The sequence below is a fragment of the Sorex fumeus genome, unplaced genomic scaffold, assembly GCF_029834395.1.
Source record: "Sorex fumeus unplaced genomic scaffold, SorFum_2.1 ptg000111l, whole genome shotgun sequence".
In the NCBI taxonomy this organism is placed as follows: Eukaryota; Metazoa; Chordata; class Mammalia; order Eulipotyphla; family Soricidae; genus Sorex; species Sorex fumeus.
The window spans coordinates 8,788,117-8,816,032 of record NW_026606168.1 but is presented as its reverse complement, the minus strand read 5'-3'; the positions used below and the strand labels follow the sequence as shown (position 1 = coordinate 8,816,032).

The window sequence follows — 27,916 nt, the reverse complement described above, 5'->3', positions numbered from 1 at the left end:
TTCCACGTCTCTGCTCAGAAGTGGCTACAGGCAGGGTTGCTAGGTGCAACCTGTTTATTTAGAAATGCTCTCTCTGTCTCTCTGTCTCTCTGTCTCTGGATCTGTCTCTCTGTCTCTTTCTGTCTCTCTCACACACACACACACACACACACACACACACACACACACACACACACACACACACTTTGGTTTTTGTTTCCTTGATCTTTGGATGAGGCAAAGTTATACAGTCATCCTTCCAGGCAAGGACTGTGGGGAAATAGGGGTGGAATAAATTAAGGTGAGAGGCAGGCCCTTTGTGGGGCGGGGCTCAGGGCCAAGAAGAGGGGTGTATTTAAAGAGCTCAGCCTGGCTGTCCTGAACTGCGCCTTGCACTTCCCCCAAGTTCCAACGCAGATTGCAGATTGGTGTGGGAGAAGGAGCCCGAGGTCGAGGAGATGATGGAGCCCCAGGAGTACCGAGAGAGAGGTGAGTGCAGGCCTACTTACCTGCTTCCCCGAGGCCACCGCGGCAAGAGTTTGCAGGTGGTCAACCCTGGGGGTTTTGGGGTGTCATTCCATGGGACTATTAGAATTGCTTCCGGAGAAATGGGCTGCAACATTTTTTTCTGCTCGTGGGAGGTGGGATATGAGTTGAAAAATTTTTCATATTCATCCTCCCTCTGTCATGTCCGTCATGTCATGCCTGTCTTATCATTATTCTTTTGCCTACCCAAGGAAATAGAGGGGTCGAATTCCTGTCCAGCAGAGAGGTCAAAGGGGGAAGGGGGATTCTCGGTATCCCAAAATAGAAAAGAACAAGAAATACTGGGAGAGGTCCCAGTATTCTGTAGCCACTGCAAAATCTTTTCTGAGTTTTTCCATGTGTAAGACGCGTAGTGCCCTGACTTCCGGTCACTCATTCCATCTGTGAGTATCTGATGCTCTGTATCAAGCCGGGGTGAAAACAAAGACTGATGGTTTCAGACTCCAGTCTTGTGAGAGAAGTAGACAGTCACTTACCAGGTCTTTCTCTTACGTTGTGGTCGTCGTCATTATTTTTGAAGCAAAATAGTTTTATGAAAACTTATTTAGAAAGGTGTGAGGGGAGACGTATGTAAGAGAAAACGTGAGCTTCTCCAGAGTGCATATAGGCAGACAATGATATATTAAGAGAGACAAGTCAGCATGATCTATCTTCAAGGACTTGAAGAGCAAGCCCTTTCTCCTGAGTTTTTATGCCCTCGGCCCACTGGTGGGTTGTATCGCTGAAATGCTGTCCCCTGTTAAGACTGAATTTGTCTTGCTCATCCCACCATTCAGCACTCAGCCTTTCCTCTTAGTGAGGGTCTGCTTTGCCCATTGCATCCCCGAGGCACTTTCAACTGTGAGTAGAATCCTGTCTGTCAAACACGAACTCACTTCATTCTCTCCCAGAGCAAGTGCTGGATTAGGTCCTGCACACTCTGAGCGCTGATGGGGACTGCCGCTGCCACTGAGCACCAGCATAGGGACTTGCTGTTCAGACTCACGAAGAGAACAGGGTGTGTGCCTGTGTCTGCATGGGTTTGACTGGGGGGTGTAACTTTTTTTTTCTTTTTCGAATTGAAAGAGTCACAGAGTTTATATGAAACGTGTCAGGTGTTAAGTTGGTGATCTGGTTTTGAGAAAAGAAAGAAAGGTAGCAGAAGCATAGAATTCATACCAAATCTCCCAGGTGGAAAATTAAGAGGTGGGTCACTGGTGAAGGGATGGGTGTTTGATGATTATATAACCAAAGCTCAAACATGAAAGCCTTGTAACTACAGCTCATGGTGAATCAATAAAAGAAGGGGAAAATAACAATAAAGTAAATAATAAAATAAAATGAACATTCTGAATAAAAAAAAGTAATGTGGAGTCCATGCCCAATTCAATCAGCTTAATCAATGACTGAATAAATAGCAGCACTCCTGTAGCTATGAAGCACTGTTCTGTAGCGCTGTTCTCCCATTGTTCGTCGATTTGCTTGAGCGGACACCAGTCACGTCTCACAACAAATTGTGAGACTTGTTGTTTCTGTTTTTGGCATACAAATATGTCATGGGGAGCTTGTCAGGCTTTGCTGTGCGGGCAAGATACTCTCGGTAGCTTGCTGGGCTCTCCGAGAAGGGCAGAGGAGTCAAACCCAGGTCGGCTGTGTACAAGGCAAACGCCCTACCTGCTGTGCTATTGCTACAGCCTGGAAGTACTCCTACATTTTATATATATATATATATATATATATATATATATATATATTTTTAATAGTTTTTTTGAGAAAAGAAAGACAAGCCTAACAATCAGACTGCTACAAATCAGGGAAGAGGGAAGAAGAAGAAATGCATTGGACTGGCATTAGGGTTTCTGTTTGGAGATTTTTTTCAACTGGTGGATGGTCTCACTAGCCCACCACCATGTCCATCGTTCACACTTGTGCCCTCCTGCATTTTTTAAATTCTGAAGAGGAGGTTTACATTGGGGGTGATCTTCCCTCACCCCCTCCCCACCTCCCCAGCAGCCAGTAATCTCATCTCCTTCTCCAAATCTCTTGGCTCCAACCCCTGGGGGTGGGGCATGAATTGGGCAGACCCGAGGGACCTAGGGCATCTTTCTCTCCCCCTGCAGGGAAGCAGATGGTGGACTACATATGCCAGTACCTGAGCACCGTGCGGGAGCGCCGGGTCACCCCGGACGTGCAGCCTGGCTACTTGCGAGCCCAGATGCCTGAGAGCGCACCTGAGGAGCCTGACAGCTGGGACAGCATCTTTGGGGACATAGAGCGAATCATTATGCCTGGGGTGAGATACGGGGTGACTACGGGTCTGGGGGTACGGCAGGGTGGGACTCAGCCTAAAGAAAGCTCAGGGGTGCTTATTCAGTCTCTTGGTCAACAAGTGCAGGGGCCAGAGAGAGAAAATACAGTGGACAGGGCACTTGTCTTGGGTGTGGGGCTGATCATACGTTCAGTCCCTGGTATGGTCCAATCCCATATCATCCCCTGAGCACTGCCGGGGGGTCCCTTCTAAATAGAGAACTAAGAGCACTGCTTTTGAGCAATGCTGGTATAGGACCCCCCCCCCCCCCATAAGAGTGCAGGGTCCTTGCCACCAAGGTCAGCCTTTCGTTATTCCCCAGGCCCTGGGTCAGTCGCCGTGCCAGGGATACGACAATCCCTGGGATGTGCATGAGAAAACTGAGGCTCAGAGAAGTTTATTGTCTTTCCAAAGTCATAGGATTTGTGCCTGGTGTAGTCCGGCTTTTCACCTCCTCCAGTCTGACACACAAGGTGCTTCTTCCTCCTCCACTGCCAGCTGCCTCTGTGGTAGAGTAAGGAACTGAGTGACCCAGACTGAGCACCCACTTCCTGTTGCATCCCTAAACATCGGCTTTTCTCACTTTCTCTGCTGGGGGCATCAGTGCCCTGAACTCCAGGGGCATTTTCCCGAGGCTGATGTTAGATTTCCTCCCATCCTCCCCAGGGAGCTTTGAACTTAGACATGACAAAAATATTCCTGGAGGGAGGTGTTAGCTATTCAGCCGCTAAAGGTGATGGCGAGTTGAGGTCGTGGAAAGGCAAAGATTCAGTCCTCTTTGGTCACTCCATTTCACCAAGGTCTTTTTTTTTTTAAATTTCCATATCAGTAAAGCTTTACCCAGAAGGCTCCTTTTTCCGGTAAGATTATCTCAAGGATTTTTTTCTGTTAGATGTGTTCTGCTGAGGCCCCAAATGTAACTGGCTAGCGATACAGAATGCAACTGTCAGGGGAGGAGGAAATGAGCTGATGCGTTTGATTGAGAGAAATTCTAGCAGTTACTGTGTGAGTCAGGAGATGCATTTCTGGTTTTCAGACCATACTTGGCAGTGCTGGGGGCCGCTCCCCACTCAGAGCTATCCCGGGTATCTGGGGGAACCAACCAGACGGTACCAGGGAATGAACAGCATGTGCTCCAGCCCATTGAACTATCTCCTTGTCCCAAAGTTTGTGTGTTAGGGGTACAGTGTTTCCACACTGGGCCTACCGCCAATGTGCCAGTATCCCTCCCCCATAGTCCCCAGGACCCTTTCAGCCCATTCCCCACCCATTGCCCGCCCCCCCCCCCCCCCCGCCCTCCCCAACCCTAAGAGACTCATTCCTTGATGGCGAGCTTTGTCTGTTTTGATAAGCTTCTTCGGGCATATCTAATCTCGTTTATCTGAGGAGGAGGAGGAAGTCTTTCTCTGAGGTTCCCCAAGTTATTATCATGAAGCACATCGATATCTGGGGCCAGATCCCAGCTTGCAGGCTGCACACTGTTGGGCCTCTGTGAGCCCTGGCTTTCTCACAGTGGCCAGCACCTTGCTGTGAGTGAGGACTGACCATTCCTCCCACCACCCCCCAGACTCCAAGAATAACCATCTTTCCGCTTTAATTCCAACCCTGATTAAAGACACCTCAGCTCGTCCCCATGAGGGCAAAGAGAGTCACAAGGGAGGATTTGGGGAAAGAATGGTGGGCTGGGGGGATGTTTCTACCAGTCTCCGAGGAGCCTCAGAGGTGCAAGGCTCTGGGGGTCCTTCTGGATGCTGCTTCTTTTCGCCCATCTGAGCTCTGAGTTCTCGGAGATGCTCCCTCTCTCTTGGGCCACCCGGGCTCTCATCTGGAAAACCGGGGTCCTGGGAGAAGTGACAAAGCCTGCAAATGAAAGATGTGGTTCTTAGTGGCATTGCCTTTCTCCTGGTGAAAAATCAGAGGAAGATCTCCCAGTTGATTTCTGTGGAGATTGTTACCATGTGTCCACTTTGCCATCGTTAACTGCTTTGTGTTTTAACGATTTTCTCCAGGGTCAGTTCATAATACATCACCCCTCAGAGACAGGATTTATTTTAGGATCAGGAACCGATGCCCTGGAGATGTTACAGGGGAAGATACTAAGAGGTTGAGATCCCTTTAAGAAAATAAAATGAAAATTGGGTCTCGAGGGTCAGGGAGATGGCTCAAAGGGCTGAACCATGCCGCTTATAGGAGTCCTGGGCACTGTATGGTTCCAGTCCTTGCCGCTGCCATCACTCCCTGCAGCCTCAGCTTAGCTAGGAGTGACTTGTGACTCCCTCTCCTCCCTCTACCCCTCAACAAGAACAAAAAACACTCCAGGGCCGGGAGTGTGGCTCAGTGGAGGAGCACATGCCTTGTGTGTGGAGGGTCTGTGTTTGATACTGGCATCGCAAAAGAAAAGGGAAAGCAAGCAGGCAAATGAAGAATGGATCCAAAAGAAACGCATGCAGATGTAGGAAGTTGGAGCTTAAGTCACCTGGTTAACTTCACAAGGTCGATTTGCAAGTTCACATAAGTGGAGAGGGGCAGAGGTGGGTAACGTGGGTTCCAATCTTATGCTCCTCTCATGGTTTGTGCTGTGTCGGATACTTCTGCTCTTGCTGCTGAAGGATTAAAGGAGCTTGTGCACGCTATCGAACTAATTGATACCCGAAGCTATTACTCCATGAGTTCTCAAGCATCTTCTTGAGATCAAGGATAGACCTAAGGGACCAATTGATATAAGAAGTTCCTTCCGGCTGGGGATTATTTGTTCAAAGACACACACTCAGACTCACACAGGATGTGTTTGCAGAGCACTATGATGAAGCCAGGCTAGATAATCAGTGCAGCTGATGAGCCCTTGAGGATGCTGATTTGTTGTAAGGGAGTGCTCCCTGCCCCTTGCATTCTCCTTACCTCCGGTTTCATCTGATTGTGGGTTCAGGGAATAGCCTGGAGCAGGGGTCCCATGCTCTCGGGCATTTCTGCCCTTTCCAATCTCCATGCCAACTGGGAAGCTAAGATCTTCTTATTTTTTCCCTGTTGGTGGCAGGAATTGAACCCGAGTCCTCCCATGCAAGGCAAGTACTCTGTCACTGAGTCACTGGGACACCCTGCAGAGGGGACCCTAGTGCCACTCCTAGTGATATGTGGCTCTGATGGGTGGACTTGATGACCACCAGGGATTACAGCTGGTGGTGCAGAGGGTAGGGGGAGACACACGTGCAGTGTTGAGGATTGAACTCAGGACCTCACATAGGCAAGGCATTTCTTGAACCTTGAGTGGGGGCTGTATCGCCCTGCCTCCGGAGCAGTGTCTCTGGCCCCTAAGGACAGCTTCAGCCCCTTCACACCGACCTTCCGGCACCTACAGAGCTCTTCTTAGGACAAAGGAAGCTTTGTGCAAGAAACTGGATTAGACCAGCAGCCCACTCTCCTGGGCCTTACTTTCCCTTTCCTTTCATTCAAGGGCAGAACCAGGGTGGAGGAAAGACAGCGGAGACTAACACCGGTCCCAGCGGAACCCACAGCCCTCCCCACTATGGCAGTTTCATTTTGTGGGCTGTGGGTTCCACGGCTCCACTGAGGAGTGAGCTGGGACTATGGGAAATGTGGCAAGAACACCAGGGCGATGTCTTATTTTCATGGAGTTGTGTCCTTAGTTTGTTATTAAAAAATGTGAGTTCCGGAATTAGAGAGACAGGGTAGCAGGTAAGGCCTTGCACGTGTCTGACCTGTGTTTGCACCCCCACCCCCACCCCAGCCTCCAACTCATATGGTCCCCTGAGAACATAGCCAGCAGTAAGCCCTCAGCACAGCCAAGTATGGTCCCAAACCAAAAACAATTACATAAATGAAATTCAAGTGAGTTCATCTCTGGAGGGGCTGCTGGCTTTGCCAGTAGGAGTCTCTGGAGGCCAAATGTCTCCTGGACGTGGCCCCCCAGGTCACTGTGCGCCTGATTTGCCTGTAGGTGGTCCACTGGCAGAGCCCACACATGCACGCCTACTTCCCAGCTCTCAACTCTTGGCCTTCGCTGTTGGGGGATATGCTGGCGGATGCCATCAACTGCTTGGGGTTCACTTGGGTAAGTCGCGTTGGTTGCAGGCCCGGTGGGCATGGGAACAGCAGAAAGAAAATGATATTTGGGGGACAAAGGGGTTTTGTCCTGGTCTTTGAGCTGGTTCCAAATGAAATATTAGCAATTACTCTTTTCCTTGAGTTGAACCTTACTCTATCAGTTTTCATATGAATGATCTTATTCTTTATCCCTATGCAGTCATGAATATTGAGCATGATTTGCAGGTGAAAAATACAGGCTTAAGTAGTTTATCTCACTGAAGCCATGTAGCTAGCAGCAGGTAGGGCATTGCATGGCAGGTAGCGGACCTGGGTTTGATCCCTGGCATCCTGTATGGTCCCCCAAGTACTGCCAGGAGTAATTCCTGAGTGCAGAACCAGGAGTAACCCGTGAGCATTGCGGGATGAGACCCAAAGAGAGAAAACAAAACAAAAAACAATCACCCCCCAAAACAAACAAACAAACATACAAAAACCAGAAAAAAATAAACAGAGATAAGATTTGGACCGAGGTCTGGGTACTGCAGCAAGGTGTGCAGTGGTGCTGCTGGGCTCAGCATCTTCCATGCTCTTGCCTTCAAGGAGTTAGGAAGAAGCCCATCATTAGGTAATGCCTCAATCAAGCATCAGCTTTAGTGTCAAACGCTTCCCGGAACATCTTTTACAGTTTAAGCCTGAACTAGCGTAGGACGCAAAGAGGAAGCACGTGGCGCCTTTCCCAGGAAGGAGAGGTTTATTTCTTAGTCCTAAAACTTCCTTCTAGTCCTCCAGAGTGCTTCCTCCAGCTGTGCATTTTAAGCACTAGGGGAGCCAAACAGGAGGAACTCCTTTCTCTTGTTTGTTACAAAAGCCATCTCGGGGGTCAGAGAGCAACCAACCCACGTCAGGGAGGATGGCAGGACTCCCGAGCCGCACCATTCTCACCCCCTTGCCTTAGGTACCCCATAGGCCACAGAGTTGGCCCAGGGACCTTGGTTCTCTTGGGATGGGCCGCAGGGCTGACACTGGGACCTTCCAGGCCAGGGGAGGCCAGGGCAGGGGCTGCTGAGGGTCTGGGGCTGGTGAGGCCTGTGAGCGGATGAAATAGCCTTGCTCTATTTCAGGCTTCCAGCCCTGCGTGCACGGAGCTGGAGATGAACGTCATGGACTGGCTGGCCAAAATGCTGGGGCTCCCCGAGCACTTCCTGCACCACCACCCCGGCAGCCAGGGGGGCGGCGTGCTACAGGTGCTGGCATTGACACTTCGCCCTCTGGCGGGAGGAGGGAGGAACGACACGTGAGAAGAACCCACAGACCGGGGGGTGGGATTCTTGGCCCCGCGCAGCTTTCCCCACCCATGCCACTCACACCACTTAGGTCACGGTCGCCACTGCCTCCATCACCGGTGTCCTGACCGACACCACCGCGCCTTCACACCCCATCACTTCCTAAGCTAGCGACCCTTGCTGCCCCTCCCAACTTCACTTTCACTGTGCTCATCTCCCCTTTTCTTTGCAACAGGACGAAAAGGTCCAAGCGTGATCGCATCTCCAGCGTTGCTGGATTCAGGTTTCTCCACTTAGATCTGCTCCTCCCAGACCCCCGCTGACAACTTTTTCTAACCTCTTGGTTCTAGGAGATTCTTGGCTAGGATAGCAATGGCCAAGCCAAACAGCTATCTTATCCTATAATCCTTTTTTAATAGCTGTCAAATGAAGGTCCTTCAATTGTTTGAGGGTTTTTTTTTCCACACCAGGAAGTTCTTAGGGCTTTTTCCTGGCTCTGTGCTCTGGGATCATTCCTGACAGAGTGATGAATCCTCGTGATTGAATGCTAGTCAGCTGCATGGAAGGCACTTACCTTACCCACTGTATTATTTCTCTGGCCCTCAAACATTTGTTTTTTCCTATGTAGAGGATTGTAGCTCAGTGGAGCTGTGGGTGCCTTCCCATGTTGAGTGAGAGGGGCTATTGCATCTTAAACCCTTGAAATCTGTAAGGATTTGGTTCTGATGCCTTTTAGAGACCCTAAATTCTTTTTTTAAAATTTATTTATTAATAAACAAATAAATACCGTGAGCACAGTTACAAAACTTTTGTGTTTGAGTCTCGGTCATAGAATGATCAAATACCCATCCCTTCACCAGTGCACATTTTTCACCACCAACAACCCTCATCCTACCCCTACCCCTGCGTGTGTGGCATATAATTTCCACATTACTATCTCTACTTTGATTACGTTCAATATTTTCACACCAGTCCCAACACTATTATTTGGAATTTCCCCCCAACACTCAGACCCACCAAAGGGGCAACATTAGACAATTTGTTTTATATCGCTGGTTATGAATAGCATATGATGTCTCGGCCTCGAGCGGCCACATGATCTTGGAATTCTAAAATTTTAATAATTAGGTCTGGAGAGATTTCTACCAAGAGCTGCTTGGTTCTGAGATTCGTTTGTGTAGAGACCCTAAGTTCTTAAATCCCACGGTAATGTATACTTTTGTCGTTTCCACAATGTATAAGACAAGGATAATCTATAAGACAGATCACAGTCACAGTCACAGTCCTCCCGTTGTTCATCGATTTGCTCCAGCGGGCCCAGTAACATCTCCATCATGAGACTTGTTGTTACTGTGTTTGGCATATTGAATACGTCACGGGTAGCTTGCCAGGCTCTGCCGTGCGGGTGAAATACTCTCAGTAGCTTGCCGAGCTCTCTGAGAGGGGCGGAGGAATCGAACTCAGGTTGGCCATGTTGGCCGCTTGTAAGGCAAACGCCCTACCGCTGTGCTATCGCTCCAGTCCATAAGACAGATAATCTGTAAAATATTTTTTTCAAGGTGCATATGAAGATCCAGTGAATTATTCTATTTTTATTATTCTATTTAATTATTCTATTTTAAAAAACAAAAACAGTCGCATTGTCCATGAACTAGAAAGTTTGCTAAGCCACTTTTTTGCTTAACCACTTTTCTCACTCCAGGCTTGTAGCAATACTAAAATCTGAACCTCACAAAGAGCTATGGCTACACATATGCTGGCCCTTTGGGTTGTTTGTTAAGAGTTACAATTTCAAATATTACATCTGGGAGTGCATGCCAAAATGTCTGTGGTTGTGATCTTACTTCCATCTAATTATGTTAGGAACCATTAGGTAAAGAGCATTGTTCACAGTTTTTGGATTAAATGCACCGAAGCAGAGAGTGGTTAGAAGTTTGCCTTCAGCTTACACAGCAGGGATGTTGAAGAAAGAGGATTTAAGTGCAGTTCTTCCTCTAGTGTTCACCAGTCATATGAACTTGGACTGAGTCCTTAGCCCCCTCCCCATTTTTTGCTGGGGGTAGGGGATGCTCAAGCATCACTAATGGTGGTGATGGGTGAACCATATACGGTGCTGGGGATTCTCTCTCTCTCTCTCTCTCTCTCTCTCTCTCTCTCTCTCTCTCTCTCTCTCTCTCTCTCTCTGTGTTTGTGTAAGGCAAGCTCCCAAACCACTGTGCTACCTCGTTGGTCCCCACCTCCAACCCATCCTTAACCTTTCTGAACATCCCGATCCTCATCTATAGACAAAACTTACAAGTAGGTTGGAGAGGCTTTCTGATGAGCAGGTGGCATGGCAGAGATCTGTAAACTGTGACCTGTTATACAGATGAAGCTGGTATTACTATTACCAACCTTCTGCCGTCTTTGTGTGGAGTAATTAACAACTGCTTAAGATCTTGTAGGATCAGGTCTGTATCATCCTTTGCAACAATGTTCCCCAGGCTTAAAATTAATTGTCTATCTATATTATTTTATTATTTTTTTTTGTGTGTGTAGGGTTAGGAGTCTAGCCCTGGGCTTCCTGTATGCAAGGCATAGTTACTGCTGAGCTTCCTCTCCAGCCCCTGTCAGGCATTTAGTGGGGAAACTACCAGCCACCAGTTCTCTGAAGAAATAAAAAATTGGCCTGAGTGAATGATGACAACCCAAGATGCTTGTGAACTGCCTCCATGATTTCCATAGATAGGATCCAAGCAATTTTCCTGCTCTTTTTGGGCAACCCTACCCCACTCTGAGAGGCAGGTGAAGGAATGAGCTCCACTTACAAATGGAAAAAGAAGCTTCTGGAAGGGCAGCGTTATGTGAAAGGCTTGTGACTTAGGACTTAGTCTTCTTCTTTTTTTTCTTTCTTCTTTTTGGGTCACACCCGGCAATGCACAGGGGTTACTCCTAGCTCATACACTCAGGAATTACTCCTGGTGGTGCTCGGGGGACCATATGGGATGCTGGGAATCGAACCCTGGTCGGCCTTGTTCAAGGCAAATGCCCTACCCGCTGTGCTATTGCTCCAGCCCCCAGGATTCAGTCTTGATGCCAGTGGCTCTCATAACCTGAGGCTAGTAGTTCACTCTTTTCTCTATCCATTGCATGGACACTAACTCCATTTCCTGTCTTAAGAATCCTGGAGTGCTTTCTCTAAAGCTTGTTTCCCTGGGGGAGCAAACATATCTCTGAACAATCTCTGAACAAACTTGTAACTAGCAGAGGTTGAACATTATCTTTCTCTTCTTTCTTTCTTTCTTTCTTTCTTTCTTTCTTTCTTTCTTTCTTTCTTTCTTTCACTCTCCCTCCCTCCCTCCCTCCCTCCCTCCCTCCCTCCCTCCCTCCCTCCCTTCCTTCCTTCCTTCCTTCCTTCCTTCCTTCCTTCCTTTCTTGCTATCATCCTCTCTGCTGGTGAATATTTGCTTTCTTGACTTTTCTGGAAAATTCAAGAGGTGCCAAGGCATGCAGAGGACAATGAGGAAGAAACTAGAAGAGGTATATGGGTTGGAGAGAAAGCACAACTCCTGTAGCAAGAACTGTGTGCTTCCCATAGAATAGATATTGAATATAAACGTGCATGTCCACATGCATGCTTAAATGCATGCACACACATGCACATGTATGCTCACACATGCACACACATATGCTCTCACATATAGTCTCACATATGCACACACACTCTTGCATGTTCAACATTCTCCTGCATTCACACACATGCACACATACATGCATATAAATACATACAAACATGCACAAACACTCCCACACATGCACACACATTCACAACACCCTCATGCATGCACATGCTCACGTGGACACACACCATCATATATGCACAAAAATGGTCTCTCATATGAACATACATGCTGACTCATCCACACATGCATACGTGTACACATATGGCACTCTGCACCTATGCAACCTGGAGGCATTTGGCCACAGAACACTGAAAGAGGTGGCCATTGGCCATTCTTCTCCCACTACAGAGCACGGTCAGCGAGTCCACCTTGATTGCCTTGCTGGCAGCAAGGAAGAACAAAATCCTGCAAATGAAAACCTCAGAGCCTGGTGCGGACGAGTCCTCCCTGAATGGCCGGCTTGTTGCCTATACCTCCGACCAGGTGAGCTGCGCCCCTCACCCAAACTTACAGGTCAGTCAGCTTCAGGGCCTGCAGCCTGGAGTCGTTTTCCTGCAAGCAGGTGAGGCTCAGGCAATGCCCAGGAGCCCGAGAGGGGAACTCCACCGACAAATATTGGGGGTGATTCTCTCAGGCTGGCCTCCCCCTCGCCTCCTGAAGGAACATGTTAAGTGGTTTCTATGCGACTCCATAGGCTCACTCCTCCGTGGAAAAGGCTGGATTGATTTCGCTTGTGAAGATGAGGTTTCTGCCTGTGGATGACAACTTCTCACTCCGAGGAGAGACTCTGCAGAGGGCCATAGAGGAAGACAGGGAGAGAGGCTTGGTGCCCGTCTTTGTAAGTCAGACTGTGTATTCTGTGCCTGGTGGGGAACTGGGCACTTGGGTGGGATGCAGATATGTGCCAAGTTGCAGAGAGGAGCAGAAAGGCTCTTGGGTATAATAAACACAGTGCAGGCTGATCTACAAGGGAGAAAAGAAAGTTGACGTGTCTCCACCAACACTAGAAGAAGAAGAAGAATTAGTGTGCCAGGGATGTGACTCTATGGTAAAACACTTGCTTTGCAAGTGTGAGGACCTGAGTTCGATCCCCGTTCTGCTGAGTTCTTTCTGTAGCTGCTGTTCTCTCTGTTTTTTGTTTTGTTTTTGTTTTTGTTTTTTTTTTTTTTTGGTCACACTTGGCAATGCACAGGGGTTACTCCTGGCTCTGAACTCAGGAATGACTCCTGACGGTGCTCAGGGGACTATATGGGATGCTGGGAATGGAACCCGGGTCGGCCGCATGCAAGGCAAACGCCCTACCCGCTGTGCTATTGCTCCAGCCCTGCTGTTCTCTCTCTACCTCCCCTCCCTTGGTTTAGAGTGAGGAAATGCCCTGGAATGCAAGTTGGAGGTGGCTCCCACACAAAGCAAAAACAGGGGGCTGGAGTGATAACACAGTAGGTAGGGCATTTGCCTTGCACGTGGCCAACTCGAATTTGATTCCCAGCATCCCATATGGTCCCCCAAGCACCGCCAGGAGTGATTCCAGGAGTGCAGAGCCAGGAGTAACCCCCTAAGCACTGCCAGGTGTGACCCAAAAAGCAACAACAACAACAACAACAACAACAACAACAGCAAAACTACAAAAATGAAGCAAAAACAGAACAAAAATAAGGACAAAATAGAAAATATTGGAGTGTGTTGCTGTACCCAGAGTATATATTGTTTGGCACAACGTTTTTATTTTGGAGGTGAAGGCCTTTCAAACAGTGCTCAGGGGCTGGCGACCCCTCCAGGTAATGCTCAGTCGATTGGAGGCTCAGTCCAGATGTGCTGCTGCTCGGGCTTTCTGGGGATCCCCTCAGCCACTCCAGTAGTGTTCAGGGACCACAGGGACCACATCCTGTGATGTTGGGGGGCCATAAGATGTTAGAAATGAAATTTGAGTCATCAGGCACCCCAGCCCCCATGCTCTCTTCCTGGCCCTGGTTTAGTAAAGATTTTTTTCCTTTTTGGGTCACACCCGGCGATGCACAGGGGTTACTCCTGGCTCTGCACTCAGGAATCACTCCTGGCGGTGCTCAGGGGACCATCTGGGATGCTGGAAATCGAACCCAGGTTGGCTGCGTGCAAGGCAAACGCCCTACCCGCTGTGCTATTGCTCCAGTCCCTAGTAAAGTTTTTTTTTTTTTTAAGCTAAATTTGTGTCTGATGTGCCTGTGGTTTACAGTGCTGTGTGTTGTGCAGTTCAGAGTCGCATTTGTCTGTGTGTGGATGTCTTTGCATACCATCACAGTTCCTGGCAGCTCAGTTTCCCCTGGATCCCGCCTTCTCTGCTCTCCTGCATTTTCACAATAGGCTCAGAGTTATTTTTTATAGTGTTTTGCTAGTTTGCTTCAGTCATTTCTATTCCACATATGAGAGACAAATTCTGGTAACTGTGTTTTACGTTCTACCTTATTCCACCCCACCTCATCACCTGAGTGCATTTGCTTTCACTTTTTTTGTGTGTGTGCTTTTTGGGTCACACCTGGCGATGCACAGGGGTTACTCCTGGCTCTACACTCAGGAATTACCCCTGGCGGTGCTCAGGGGACCATGTGGGATGCTGGGAATTGAACCTGGGTCAGCTGTGTGCAAGGCAAACGCCCTACCCGCTGTGCTATTGCTCCAGCGCCCATTTAATTTCATTTTGGAAAAAAAAAATATCACTGAGCAGTTTTCTATGAGTATATAGACATCACATTTCCTTGCAACCCCAATGGCAAGGGAAACAAAAGCAAAAGATCCCAAGGGCCCCCAGGGCCAACAAAGCACCAGGGTCCTTTCACAGGCACTTGGGCATGGACATTTGCATGTGAAAGTTGATACTTGTCCCATGACAGGGATTTTGCTGGGCGAATTCCCTTGTGAGTCACAGTTCCTGGTAGCAGGGAGGATACGATGTTTGATAAAATCATTGTTCAGGTCCTATGTGTCACCCAGTTGGCCTTCCCAGCTCAGTGCCTTTATTTTCTTCTAGGTCTGTGCCACACTTGGCACCACCGGGGTCTGTGCGTTTGACTGCCTGGCAGAGCTGGGCCCTATTTGTAAGTGCCGGAGTTCACCTGAGCGGGGAGGCAAGAAACACCTTTCAAAAAATAGCCCCCTGAGTGGGTAGTGGGTAGGGAGTTTGCCTTGCACGTGGGCTGACCCAGGTTTGATTCCCAGCATCGCATATGGTCCCCTGAGCACCGCCCAGAGTGATTCCTGAGTGCAGAGTCAGGAGTAACCCCTGAGCATTGCTGGATATGACCCAGAAAGAAAAACAAAACAAAACAAACAAAAACAAAACCAAAACGGCTCCTAGAGCCAGAAGTTGAAACTAGCCCTGTGGAACCTTCTCCCCTTCCTTGGTTCCCACAGAGTAGGGGAGGAATCCATAGAGGTGATGGCCCTTCTCTCAGCCCCAGTTGCACCGTGCCTTTCCCCATGGCCCCCACTTAGAGCAGCTCCCCCGCCCCCAAACAAGGGCACAGAAGCCTGGGAGTGACTCTGGAGCACAGGTTCAGAGAAGGATTCGAGCAGGGCATCAGAAACCATGGCAGCTGGGGCTGAGAGTACAGAGGGTGTGGGGTGGGAGAGGGGACAAGGGGCAGAACAGAAACCCAAACGGGATGGTTCAGCTCCCCCAAGCAACCTGGCCAGAGGTGGGCTAAGGACAGCAGTGGATGGGGGGCGGCAGAGCGGACTGTCGGTGATGGGATGCACTAAACTTGGACACTGTTCTAACCATGTCACTTCAACTATAATAAAACCAAAACCAAAACAACCCCTATTCGAGAAACCTGTTAGGAATGAGAGACAATGGCCTTACTCATGTTTCCATTATTGGTGTTACTGCTGCTCTCCGGGCCAATGTGAAGTTGCTTTTATTTTAGTGCCCGAATGTTCTAGGTGGAAGCTAGTGTGTGTGTGTGTGTGTGTGTGTGTGTGTGTGTGTGTGTGTGTGTGTGTAGTGGTCCCCAAGGCAGCTTTTATTTTAGGGCCTCCTTCAGTCCCACTCTTCACCCCGACATTCAGATGAAGCCCCCCACCCCCCAGCTAGGTGGGAGACGCCTCTGAGCTGGCAGGTGGCCCCCGCAGTCCTGCCTCTTGTATCTGTCCCCAGGTGCCCGCGAGGGGCTGTGGCTCCACACGGATGCTGCCTACGCGGGCTCAGCCTTCCTGTGCCCCGAGTTTCGGGGCTTTCTGGAGGGCATCGAGTACGCGGACTCCTTCGCCTTCAATCCTTCCAAGTGGATGATGGTGCATTTCGACTGCACCGGCTTCTGGTGAGTGAGTGTTGGCTGGCTGGGGTCCGGCAGCTTCCCGTGGGACCTCAGCCACTGATGCCCGGTTTGGAAACCCACAGGGTCAAGGACAAGTACAAGCTGCAGCAGACCTTCAGCGTGAACCCCGTCTACCTCAGGCACGCCAACTCGGGCGTGGCCACCGACTTCATGGTGAGTGGCTGGGACAACGCAGCTCAGGGCTCGCTCCCGGAGGGGCTGGGGGACGAAGCTCAAAGCTCGATCTCTTGCATGCAGAGCAGCTCAGCTCATTGACCATCTCTCTGGCCTCCCTGCCTCTTCTTTTTAATATGCTGGTGAAATAAAGTAGCCACTGGACCACAAACTGTCAGGAAAACAGAATGTGTTTTTTTTTTTTCTGGAAAAGATCCCTGTTATCTATTCTTTCCCGAAGTAGCCATCTACGATGGAGCAAGTTGACGCTTGTCCCATGACAGGGCTTTTGTCCTGTGTCCTGTTTGGATGCCCTCTGCTGGTAGATGGAAGTCCGAGCAAAGGGCTGCTTTGCTGGAAATCAAAGACGCAGTTCCAGTGTGAGGTGGGAGGAACCTTGCATTCCTCAGAGGGGATGGAAACTGGTGAAGCCTGAAGGCGAACACACTGCTGAGGATTTATTTCAGTCAGTTGAAGCCATGCTAGGAGCTTCCTGACATTTGCACAAGAGGTCATTCGAACACACCTCACCGAGCAGAATGCAGCCAATTATTTCTTTTCTTTTTGGGTCACATCCGGTGGTGCTCAGGGGTTACTCCTGGCTCTGCCCTCAGCAGTTATTCCTGGTGGTGCTTGGAGGACCATATGGAATGCTGAGGATTGAACCCAGGTAGGACGCATGCTCGGCAAACACCCCACCTGCTGTGCTATCGCTCTGGCTCCCAGAGCAGTCAATGTTTTCCAGAGTCTTGACTGTATTTTCAGATCCAAGAAATTGGACTGAAAATGTTCTGATGTGGGCTGGAGTGACAGTACAGTGGGTAAGGTGCTTCCCTTGCACGTGGTCTACCTGAGTTCGATCTCTGCCATCCATATGGTCTCCAGAGCACCACCAGATGTGATTCTTGAGTGTAGAGCCAGGAGTAACCTCTGAGCACCTGGTGTGTCCTCAAACCCATCTGAAGGTGGTAGCGATGTCTCCAGAGCACAGGGGATGCCACAGGAAGATGCCAGAAGCTGAGCAGAGACCTGGGTTCCAGGTCAGAATGCAGCTCTGGCCTGCAAGTCTGCCGTTTTCTGGCATCTTAATGTCTGGCCCTTACTGACTGCCACTTGCCTCTGTTGATGCTTTGGGGAGGCTTTTGTTCCCCTTCTCATGAGGAGCTGGTGAGGTGCCCCATTGGGTTGAAGCCTGGAAGTGGCAGAGGGGTGGTGAAACCCAGATCAGCAGTGTCTGAGCTCTTGACTACATGTCACTTGACTGCTTGGGTAGGAATAGTAGTATTTATTGTTATTTATATAACTTTTGGGGTGGGGGGGGCTGATCCAGTGGTGCTCAGGGGCCATGCCTGGTGGTGCTCATATGTGGTACCTGGTCTCAGCTGAAGCTGTGTGCTAGGCAAATGCCTTAATAACCTCCCATGCAGAACTTCAGTTTTGCTTTGCAAGTTCCTTAGATTCTTTTTAGAAAAAAAATCAGTATTTGGTGGGGGGTGGAGAGATAGTACACAGTTAAGGCACTTGCCTTGCATGTGGCCAACCTGGGTTCAATCCCCAGAACCACATAGGTATCACCCACCAGGAGTGATCCCTGAGCATAGAGTCAGGAGAAGGCCCTGGAGCATGGATGCTGAGTGTGGCATCACCCCCTCTCCGCCCCACCCTCGGCGCCTTACTTTGTATTTAAGCCTGGAATTAATGTTTCAAGTGACATTTAAAGCAAAGAGAACTGCCCGAGCCCCGGTTTCAAGCCACGGACTTAGTTTCCAATTGTCCTACACTGAAGAGAGCCTCTGGCCACCGTCACCATGGGTGTCCCCAGCGGGTAACTGGCTTCACCTTACCCAAGCATCGCAGTCATGGAGACGCTGGTCCTCCCTGGAGACCCTCGGGGCCACTCGGCTGTGGCTGCGGGCCGGCGGGGCGAGGGGGCGGCGCCCTTTCCTGCTGTCTAACCTGAGCTCTGTCTGTCCCCTCGCCCAGCACTGGCAGATCCCCCTGAGCCGGCGCTTCCGCTCCATAAAGCTCTGGTTCGTGATTCGCTCCTTCGGGGTGAAGAATCTGCAGGCGCACATCAGACATGTAGGTACCGGGAGGAGCCGGCCTGGTCTGCGTCCTGGCGGGAGGCGCGGGGCTCCGGGGACCGAGGCGCTGGGCGCAGGTGGCTGCGCTCATTTGCGGGCTCCTGGGGCTTTATTATTCAGGGCAGCCGCCTCTTTGTTAGCCGGGAACCCTGAACAGAGGCTGGCGCCAAGGTTCCTGCAGAGGCTTCCACCATTCCTTTTGCTGTAATTCAACATTTAAAGAAAATTTTGATATGCTTAATTATTGTGAATAACAAAGTTACTCATCACTTAGTGTCAGGCACACAACGTTCCAATCCCTTCACCCTTCACCAATGTCCACTTCAGTTCTCCAATGTTGATTTCCCTCGCCTCTCCCTGTCCCACCTCCCTTTATGACAGGCATTTTGTTCTTTTTCTTTTTTCTCCCCCTTTCCCCTTTTAAGCTCTGTGATTTACCATACTGTTACTGATGGATATCATATATGTCACTTTTCCTCCTTACAGCACCTTGTGTTAGTCCAGAGTGACCTCTTCCCTCTGTCATTGTCATAGTGGTCCCTTCCCAGAGCTATTCACCTTCCAGCCTTATCCTTTGCTGTCCTGGGATACTGAGTCCCATAGCAGCCCCAGAGTCTAGTTTGCAGAGAGAGGGAGAGAGGGAGAGAGGGTGAGAGAGAGAGAGAAAGAAAGAGAGAGAGAGGTGATTCCTCTCTCTTCAAATTTGTACAACGCCACGGACAAATTATCGTGCCAGAAAAAGGAACCAGAGGTAAAGTTTCTGATACTGATGTATGATGCTACTGCACTCTCCAGAGTGGCTGTGACCTGCCACCACTGTACTGGATAATGCCTTTTTAAATTTTTGTGTATTTGATTTTTGTCTCTATTCCTGGTAGTACTTAGGGGGCTGGGGATTGAATCCAGGGCTCCCACGTGCTAAGTATGTGCTCTGGCCCTTTGAGTCGTCATCTCCCTGGCTCTGCTCTGTTTCTTTGTTGGAATCACCATGATGGTCAGGCCTTTCTGGGACTCTGAATCACTTTTATGCTTAGGGTTGAGCTGAGGGCTGAGCTTAGGGCTGAACTCAGACAGAGCTATTGAGTGTGGAACCAACAGTGCCGCATTGTGTCAATATGTGTTTACTGGCTTTTTGGCACAAGTTATTTCAAATTTGTACAACTGTACTGTAGCACTGTAGCACTGTCCTCCCGTTGCTCTTTAGTTTGCTGGAGCAGGCCCAGTAGCGCCACTGACAAATTAGCATGCCAGAAAAGGAACCAGAGGCAAATATGTGGCCGGGAAGTTCCCTGTTGTGGTGTGTGTGTGAGTGTGTGTGTGTTTGTTCGTGTGTGTAGACACTTTATTTTATCTTCTAAAGTTGTTTGTAATGATTTATTACATTCAATATTCCAACACCATTTCACCATTCCACTACCATTATTTCAAATTTTCCCACCACTACCCAAGCCAGCCCCCAAAGAAGGTCCTAAATAAGCTATTTTGTATTGCTTGTTGTGAAAATCTGCTAAAAATGATCCAACAATTTTTTTCTCAAATGTACATATTTTTATATGCAAAATATATGTCTTTTTTATATTTTTTACCTGGCAGTGAATTTGCTGGACCTACACCTGACTCTGTGGTCAGGGGTCACTTCTGGCTGGGCTCAGGAGAACATATGTGGTTCTGGGGACCAAACCTGGGCCAGCTGTATGCAAGATAAGCACCATACCTACAATATTTTGCTTTAGCCCCAATACTTTATATATATGTATATATCACTTGATCCTGTTACTCAATGATTTGCTTGAGCGGGTGCCAGTAACATCTCCATTTGTCCCTGTCGTGTGCTAGTGTAGCCCAATGGCATCTGCTCACTCCGGTAACAAACCGATCGTTCAGAGTCTTGACGAAGAAGTCTGACCATCTCATAGGTGGGCGGCCACGCAATCTTTTAATGTCCCGTGGAATCCAGTTGGTAACGGCTCTAGTCCAGCGGTTGTCTCCAAATTGCATTACGTGTCCATCCCATTTGGTTTTCAATGCCTTGGCGAATGAGACAGCCTCCCTGATTCTTGATCATTGATGGAGGTCAGAACTCTGGATTCTTTCTCTCACTTGAGTGAAGCGTGATACTCCAAGCATAGCTCTTTTGATTCCTCTTTGGGAGACCCGAATAGCGTTCTCATCCTGTTTTCGTAGGGCCCAGGTCTCTGAGGCATATGTTAATGCAGAAAGAACCGTGGAGTTGAAGAGATGTGCCCAGAATCGGAGGTTCTTCATCCTCTTAGCTATTTCTTTGACACTATTGAAGGCGTTCTATGCCACTCTCTTCCTCCTGCACAACTAAGTGCCAGGTCATTCATCATGTTGAGTTCTTGACTAGGTGCACATAACTGCTGCATTTGGAGATGTTCATTCCATTGAGAGCAAACGGAATGTCAGGAACAAGTCCGTTTCTCATGAACATTGTCTTTGTGAGATTCAGCTGCATTCCAACCTTTCCACCCTCACTGTCGAAGTCGGCCAGCATTTGTGCCTCTTGGCTAATGTTTGGTGTTACAGAATGATGTCATCAGTGAAGGGGATGTGGTGTAGTTGCCGACTGTCTATCTTTACTCCAATTCCTTCCCATTCTAGTAGTTGCATTACCTTCTCGAGGGTAGCACTGAAGAGTTTCAGTGAAATGGTATCACCCTGCCGAACCTCTCTCTTTACATCGATGATCATTTCATTGTAGAATGGTGAGATCCTGGTGGTGAATCTGTAATACAGCTCATGGAGGATCCTGATTATTGAGTTTGAGCGCTCTGTTTGGCTAGGGCTTTGATGACAGCTTTAGTCTTAACAGAATCAAAGGTCTTCTTTAAATCAATGAAAGTTAGACAGAGCAGCATCTTGAACTCCCAAGAAACCTCAATGAGCTAGGTTACCATGTGGATATGGTCGATCTGTTGAATTCTTTTCGGAACCCGGTTTGCTCGCATGGTTGTCCTTCATCTAGTGTTCTGCCAATCCTATTCAGATGTATATATGCATATATATCTTATTTTTGGGGCCACACCCAGCATTGCTCAGGGGTGATCCCTAGCAGTGATGAGGGTTTGAACCTGGGTTTGCTGCATGCAAGCCAAGTGTCTTAATGCCTGTGCTCTCTCTGAGCACATCCTATTCTTCACCCAGGAGGGGAGATTAACTCAGCACTTGGTCCTGCAGTATTTTCTCTCATTTCATGCGAGTTTTTGCGAGTGATAAGCCAAATACCCAAGCAGCACAGGAGAAGGCAGGAAATAGTTCAGTATTAGAGCACTTGCATGTATGAGGCCTTAGAATTGATTCTTGGCACGAAACACCAAATCAAACATTCCCCCCCCCCCCCCGCAAATCACCACACAACATGAAAAATCTAAAGGCACGTCCTTTCTTTCTGTGTGTGCCCTCTCGTCCCCACCTCCGCTCTTGGGGGCTCCCTGTCCAGACAAGCACAGCACAAAGGGAAACGGCTGACACAGGGGCTCTGACTGGTCTGCGCTTGCAAGGTGAAGTGTATCATCAGTGCATTTACCAGTCAGGCACTGCCCTTTCTCCCATGTGCAGACTGCGGGGGTGGAGGCTGGGAATGAAGTGGTGGAAGTGAGGGATCAACGGTAAGACTCTTTTGCTAGGACACAGAAGTGAATATGCAGTGTGCAGATTCTGAATCCTGCCTTTTACAAGTCAAATCCCTGAGCGCCCATCTGCCTGCCCTCCCTGTGGAGGGTCATCTTGCAGGGTCTGGCTTCCAAGGACGTGGCTCTTAGTCTCTGCTTTAGCTAAGGCTTTGGAATGGCCCAGTTAAACTCCATCCCCAAAGATCAGGGATGTGACTCAGTGGTAGAGCACTTACTTATGTCTGAGCGTCTGGGTTTGATCCATAGTGCACGTGCTCGCACACACACACACACACACACACACACACACACACACACACTCACACACAGATCAAACTTCATCCTTAGGAGCCAGAGAGACCGTGAAGGGGGGTTGGGGCTTGTCTTGCATGCAGTGAATCTTGTTTTGATTCCTCTGACATTGCACATGGTCTCTGAGCCTTGTTGGGAGCGAGCCCTGAGCTCAGTGCCAGGAGTGAACCCTGAGCACAGCTGGATATGGTCAAAATGAAAATATAAACGACAAACTCTCTCCCCAGTTTACTTCTTTGCTGTCCCCTCTCTGTCCCCTATGTATCCCTGTTCTGGGTGGCTCTCCCTTCTTCAAATGTTAAAAGATTCATTCCTGCTTCTTGGTGCTTCCATCTGTTCTAGTTTCTGCTTCCTTGACATTCTTGGGAAAGTCTAATTAAGTATACTTACGAAACTGAGTTCGAATCCACGGTCCACTAAAATGAAGTTGTTTGATGTAAGTTTGAGGGCTTCAGTTGAATAGCATAGCATGACAACACTAGCATTTATGTCTGAAAAAAATTTTTAAGTGGTGTTTGTTTCAATAGATCTTACAGCAATGCTTGGGACAGTTGCCTTCATCAGTCTCATTTTATGCATTTTATTGGTGAGGGCCAGAGATGTCATTTTCCCTGCTCTTAAGCGGAAAGCCTCTTTTTTTTCTCTTCTGGGAACCACCCTTAGAAGTGCTTGGAGTAAGTGTTTAGTGACTGCATGCTTCTGGAGCTCAAATTCAGAGCCTTGTGCCTGCTACCACTTGAGCCATCTCACAGACTCCAGAAGGGCTTCTTTCTTCATTGATCGAAATTTATTCCTTCTGGTCTCTGGAAGGTTATATAAAAACAAGTTTTGTATGTTTCTCTTAAGGAGTCATGCTTTAGAGAATGGGAATATGGATTAAACTTTTAGCTCTATCCTTTACTATTGCATGACCTTGGACATTATTACTCACCCTTTCTTGTTTTTTTTCCCGCTTTTTGGGTCACACTCAGTGATGCACAGGGGTTACTCCTGGCTTATGCACTCAGGAATTACTCCTGGCAGTGCTTGGGTGATGTTGGGAATCGAACCTGGATTGGCCACGTGTAAGGCAAATGCTCTAAACACTGTGCTATCACTCCAGTCAGCCCTTACTCCCCCTTTTTTTCATTGCCTGCCTAATCTATAAAATGAGTAATTGAGACCGACTCTCCCAAATGTGTATGATATGATTAAATCTAATATATGATTAAAGGTAACATATGTAACGTTGTTAGTCTAGGACCCCCCCCCCCCCAAACACACACACACACACACACTGGACTAAGCACTCAGTGACTCCCTTACTCCTTTCTCCTCCTTTTTCTTTTGATGATAATTGCCATCATGTGGTCACCATTTTAACCACCACCACCACCAACATCATCATCATCATCATCTCCTGATCATCACCATCATATCCTAAAACAGGAATCTGTACCCTTTTCTTTTTCTGTAAAAGACATAGTAAATAATTTGGCCATTGGAAGGTAGATAAAACCACTAAAGTTCCTCAATGCTGATATTGTGGTGCCAATGCCAATGACAATATTTACAATGCCTGAGCAAACAGACATGGGTGCTAGTGCCAGGGAACCTTGTATACAGAAACAGTTGGGGAGGGACTGTATTTGTCCTATATACTGCAGTTTGCCCACCCTGGGCAGCAATGGGACAAGGCACTGGTCACAACACTGCTTTGCCCTCCCCCACAGATGGCTGAGATGCTGGTGGTGCTGTATGTTTCTCTCTTCCCAAATCTTGCTTCTCTCTTGTTGCAAATAATGTGTTCGAGAGAGGCAGTGAAACCTGGGGGAGGAGTTATTGACCATGACAACAAAGATGGTGTATTTAATCACCAGTCCCTTGAGTCCATCACTCTCCCTGGCTTTCCTAGAAAACAAACCCGGACTGAACATAGATGCCTTCTGGGTTGCTTCCCTTGCATAACAGTATCTGTTTCATGGATTTTAACTGGCCTGACTATAGGTCTTTAGCTGAGATGTCTTTATGGTGCTTATGTAGACGGAAGAAAAATCTACTAAAAAATGCACCAAAATTGGTAGGGCAGGTAGGTAGAAATAGGTCAGAAAGGAAGGAGATATAGGGAAGAATCAAATCTAAATTAGAAAACAAGCTACAAAAATGCAAACAGCTAGTCAACATTTAATGGTCTTCCCCTGAGAAAGAGCCTTTGGACTTGAACACTAAAAGTTCTCAGGGCAGCGACTGTAGGTCACGAAAACAGGGTCTGGGGTGGGAGAGATGGCTTATGTGCCTGGGAACTGCCTTGTAGGCAGGACCCCTGGGTTCTGTCCCTGGCACAGCAGTCTCCTGAGCACCCTGCAAGGAGTAGTCCCTGAACACTAGTGATAGTGATCCCAAAACAAAACAAAAAGGTGGGGGTATCTGGATGAATCTTGCTTGTTTGCTGATGTTTAGTCTGAGGAATTGAACCCGGGACCTCATGTATGCAAAATATGTGCTCTACCTGCTACTGAGCTATATCCTTGACCCCTGAATGAGTTTGTACCAAACTTTTTCCATCACAGCATGACTAACTGAGTCCCTGACTGTTCTTGAAGTAGGAGAGTGGGTGTGAGATCCAAGTGATGACAGGGACTTCACAGATATTTTATTGAGCTCCTGCTGGCTGATTGAAAAATGTTGTTTGAAATGAAAGAAAAGGTAAATTCTTTCCTTGTTTAGTTAATCACGATCACAATCATCCTGTTGTTCGTCGATTGTCTCGAGCAGGCACCAGTAACGTCTCCTTCTACCTAGCCCTGAGATTTTATTTTATTTTTCTTTATTTTTCTTTTCTTTTTATCCAAAGGAATTTTTATTTGTTTTAGGCCAAACTTTTTAAAAAAATGTTTATTTATTGAATCACTGTGGGAAAAGTTACAAAATTTTCAGGTTTAAGTCTTGGTCATGCAATGATCAAACACCTTTCCCTTCGCCAGTACTTATTTACCCTGAGATTTTAAAAGAGCCATTCCAATGCTCTTTCAGGATTAGGAGGATGAGACCCATCATTGTTACTGGTATTTGGCATATTGAGTACGACACGGGAAGTTTGCCAGACTCTGCCGTGCGGGCAGAATACTTTTTGTAGCCTGCCAGGTTCTCCAAAGGAAAAAATAAGATAATAAGATGTCGCGCGGCCGCATTTGCGACCGTGCACTTCCGGGAGCTGGGTTTTATAGTCTCTGAGTCTTGGCCGTTGATGGGACCAACCTGGCGCTGGCGGTAGCTGGTGGGTGTGACGCCTACCTACTGGAAGATGGGGGGTTTGGGTGGAGAAGGCCCAGTCCCAATCCGAGTAGGCTTGGAGACCTCAGCCCCGGGACCCGCATGCCTGGGTTCCTCTGCCAGTTCTTTCATGCATGAGACCTGTCCGGACGTGTGGAGAGTGGTCCCAGCATGGCTGTGGCTGGCTCTGGGGTCCTCAGCTGCTGGGGCTCTGCTCAGGGCGGGGGAAGGGAGGAGAGAAACTTAACCCTCCCCCCTCCAAGGGGCCCCGGTGAGGACAGCCAGGCGCGGGGTCAGGAGACTCTGCTTAGTTAATATATCTAGAAAAAAGAAAGCGTGGCTGAAAATTTAAAACGACAAACTTCAGTGAAAGCTAAACATGATATAAAGTTTTGAACATGTTAATATGCTAAAATTACATTGTCTAAAATTTACCACCAGCTATTTTGGGGGAGGAGGTCGGGGTCACACCTGGTGATGTTCAGGGGTCATTTCTGGCTGTGTTCATGGGGAGCTGCTGGGGCTTGAACTGGGGTTAGTCTCAGGCAGGGCAATTGTCTTAACTCCTGTGCTATCTCCCAGGACACCCACTTTTAAGTGTTTACTTCAGTGGCATTAAGTACATGCACTGAGCCTGCCACCATCACTACTATCTACACTTTTTCCATGATCACAAACAGAAGCTCAGACCCCATTAACCCAGTGCAAGTATCCTCTATAGTATGTCTATAGGGAAGCTACATAAAAAATATTCTCCATGGAGGGGCTGGAGTGATAGCACAGCAGGTAGGGCATTTGCCTTGCATGTGACCGACCCGGGTTCAATTCCCAGCATCCCATATGGTCCTCCAAGCACCGCCAGGAGTAATTCCTGAGTGCAGAGCCAGGAGTAACCCCTGTGCATCGCTGGGTGTGACCCAAAAAGTGATATATATATATATATATATATATATATATATATATATATATATCACAAGATCACAAGCATCCTGTTGTTCGTCGATTTCCTCAAGCAGGCACCAGTAACGTCTTCTTCTTCCTAGCCCTGAGATTTTATTTTTTATTTATTTATTTATTTATTTATTGCTTTTTGGGTCACACCTGACGATGCACAGGGGTTCCTCCTGGCTCTGCACTCAGGAACCACCCCAGTCGGTGCTCAGGGGACCATATGGGATGCTGGGAATCGAACCTGGGTCGGCCGTGTGCAGGGCAAACGCCCTCCCTGCTGTGCTATCATTCCAGCCCCCCTAGCCCTGAGATTTTAAAAGAGCCATTTCAATGCTCTTTCAGGATTAGGAGAATTAAATCCATCATTGTTACTGGTATTTAGCATATAGAGTACGACACGGGAAGTTTGCCAGACTCTGCCGGTGTGGGCCGGATACTTTTGGTAGCCTGCCAGGTTCTCCAAAGGAAAAAATAAGATAATAAGATGTCGCGCGGCCGCATTTGCGACCGTGTGCTTCCGGGAGCTGGATTTTTATTGTCTCTGCGTCTTGGCCATTGATGAGACCAACCTGGCGCTGGCAGCAGCTGGTGGGTACGATGCCTACCTACTGGAAGATGGGGGGGGGTCTGGTTGGAGAAGGCCCAGTTCCAATCCGAGTGGCTTGGAGACCTCAGCCCCGGGACCTGCATGCCTGGGTTTCTCTGCCAGTTCTTTCCCTCCTGTTGATCGTCGATTTGCTCGAGTGGGCCCAGTAACGTCTCCATTGGAGACTTTGTTGTTACTGTGTCTGGCATATCGAATACTCTCGGTAGCTTGCCGGGCTCTCCGAGAGGGGCGGAGGAATCGAACTTGGGTCGGCCATGTTGGCCGCGTGCAAGGCGAACGCCCTACCCGCTGTGCTATATATTCCATGGAAAGTCAGAACAGAAGGGGATGGTATGATATTGGATGTCCAAGATGTGCAGAAGTCCACAAGTCAAGGCTCAGGCTCAGCCTGGATCGGAGCGGTGCTGCTCAAGGTCCACCTGGCACATGTGAAACAAGGGTGTCTTCCGCTGGGCAGTCGTGGCCTGTACGAGTTATTTGGTTGAAAGCACAGAACATGCTTGGGTTTGGTCTCTGACTTACCCCCTTGACCAGTCAAGACGCTGTGAAGTGGGGCGGCGAGAGCTTCATGGGCTCAATGCATGCTTTGATCATCGACCCACAGGATCCCCGAAGCACAGCCAGGAACAATCCCCAAGCACGAAGCCCAGAATAGCCTCTCAGCTTCGCTGGGGGTGACTGAAAGTAAAAATAAAGAAGCTGCGAAGTGAGGAAGGGAGACCAAACTGCATTTTGGGCAGAGCACAGGCCTTCTGGGATGACTTGAAGGGAAACTCTCAGACGTACGAACTCAAATGAATCCAGTGTGACA

At 48.5% G+C, this 27,916-nt stretch overlaps 1 protein-coding gene across 1 annotated transcript in view; it reads left to right on the top strand.

Moving 5' to 3' along the window:
• Positions 1-436: 436 nt before the first annotated feature.
• HDC (histidine decarboxylase) overlaps positions 437-27,916 on the top strand; it is a 28,736-nt gene continuing 1,256 nt past the window's right edge. Inside the window, exons 1-10 of the mRNA XM_056135406.1 lie at positions 437-468; positions 2,625-2,797; positions 6,768-6,881; positions 7,978-8,100; positions 12,150-12,284; positions 12,496-12,639; positions 14,806-14,872; positions 15,934-16,096; positions 16,177-16,267; positions 18,251-18,349. Coding sequence (XP_055991381.1) covers positions 438-468; positions 2,625-2,797; positions 6,768-6,881; positions 7,978-8,100; positions 12,150-12,284; positions 12,496-12,639; positions 14,806-14,872; positions 15,934-16,096; positions 16,177-16,267; positions 18,251-18,349 — 1,140 coding nt within the window. The 5' untranslated portion in view covers position 437. The remainder of the gene's footprint in view (positions 469-2,624; positions 2,798-6,767; positions 6,882-7,977; positions 8,101-12,149; positions 12,285-12,495; positions 12,640-14,805; positions 14,873-15,933; positions 16,097-16,176; positions 16,268-18,250; positions 18,350-27,916) is intronic.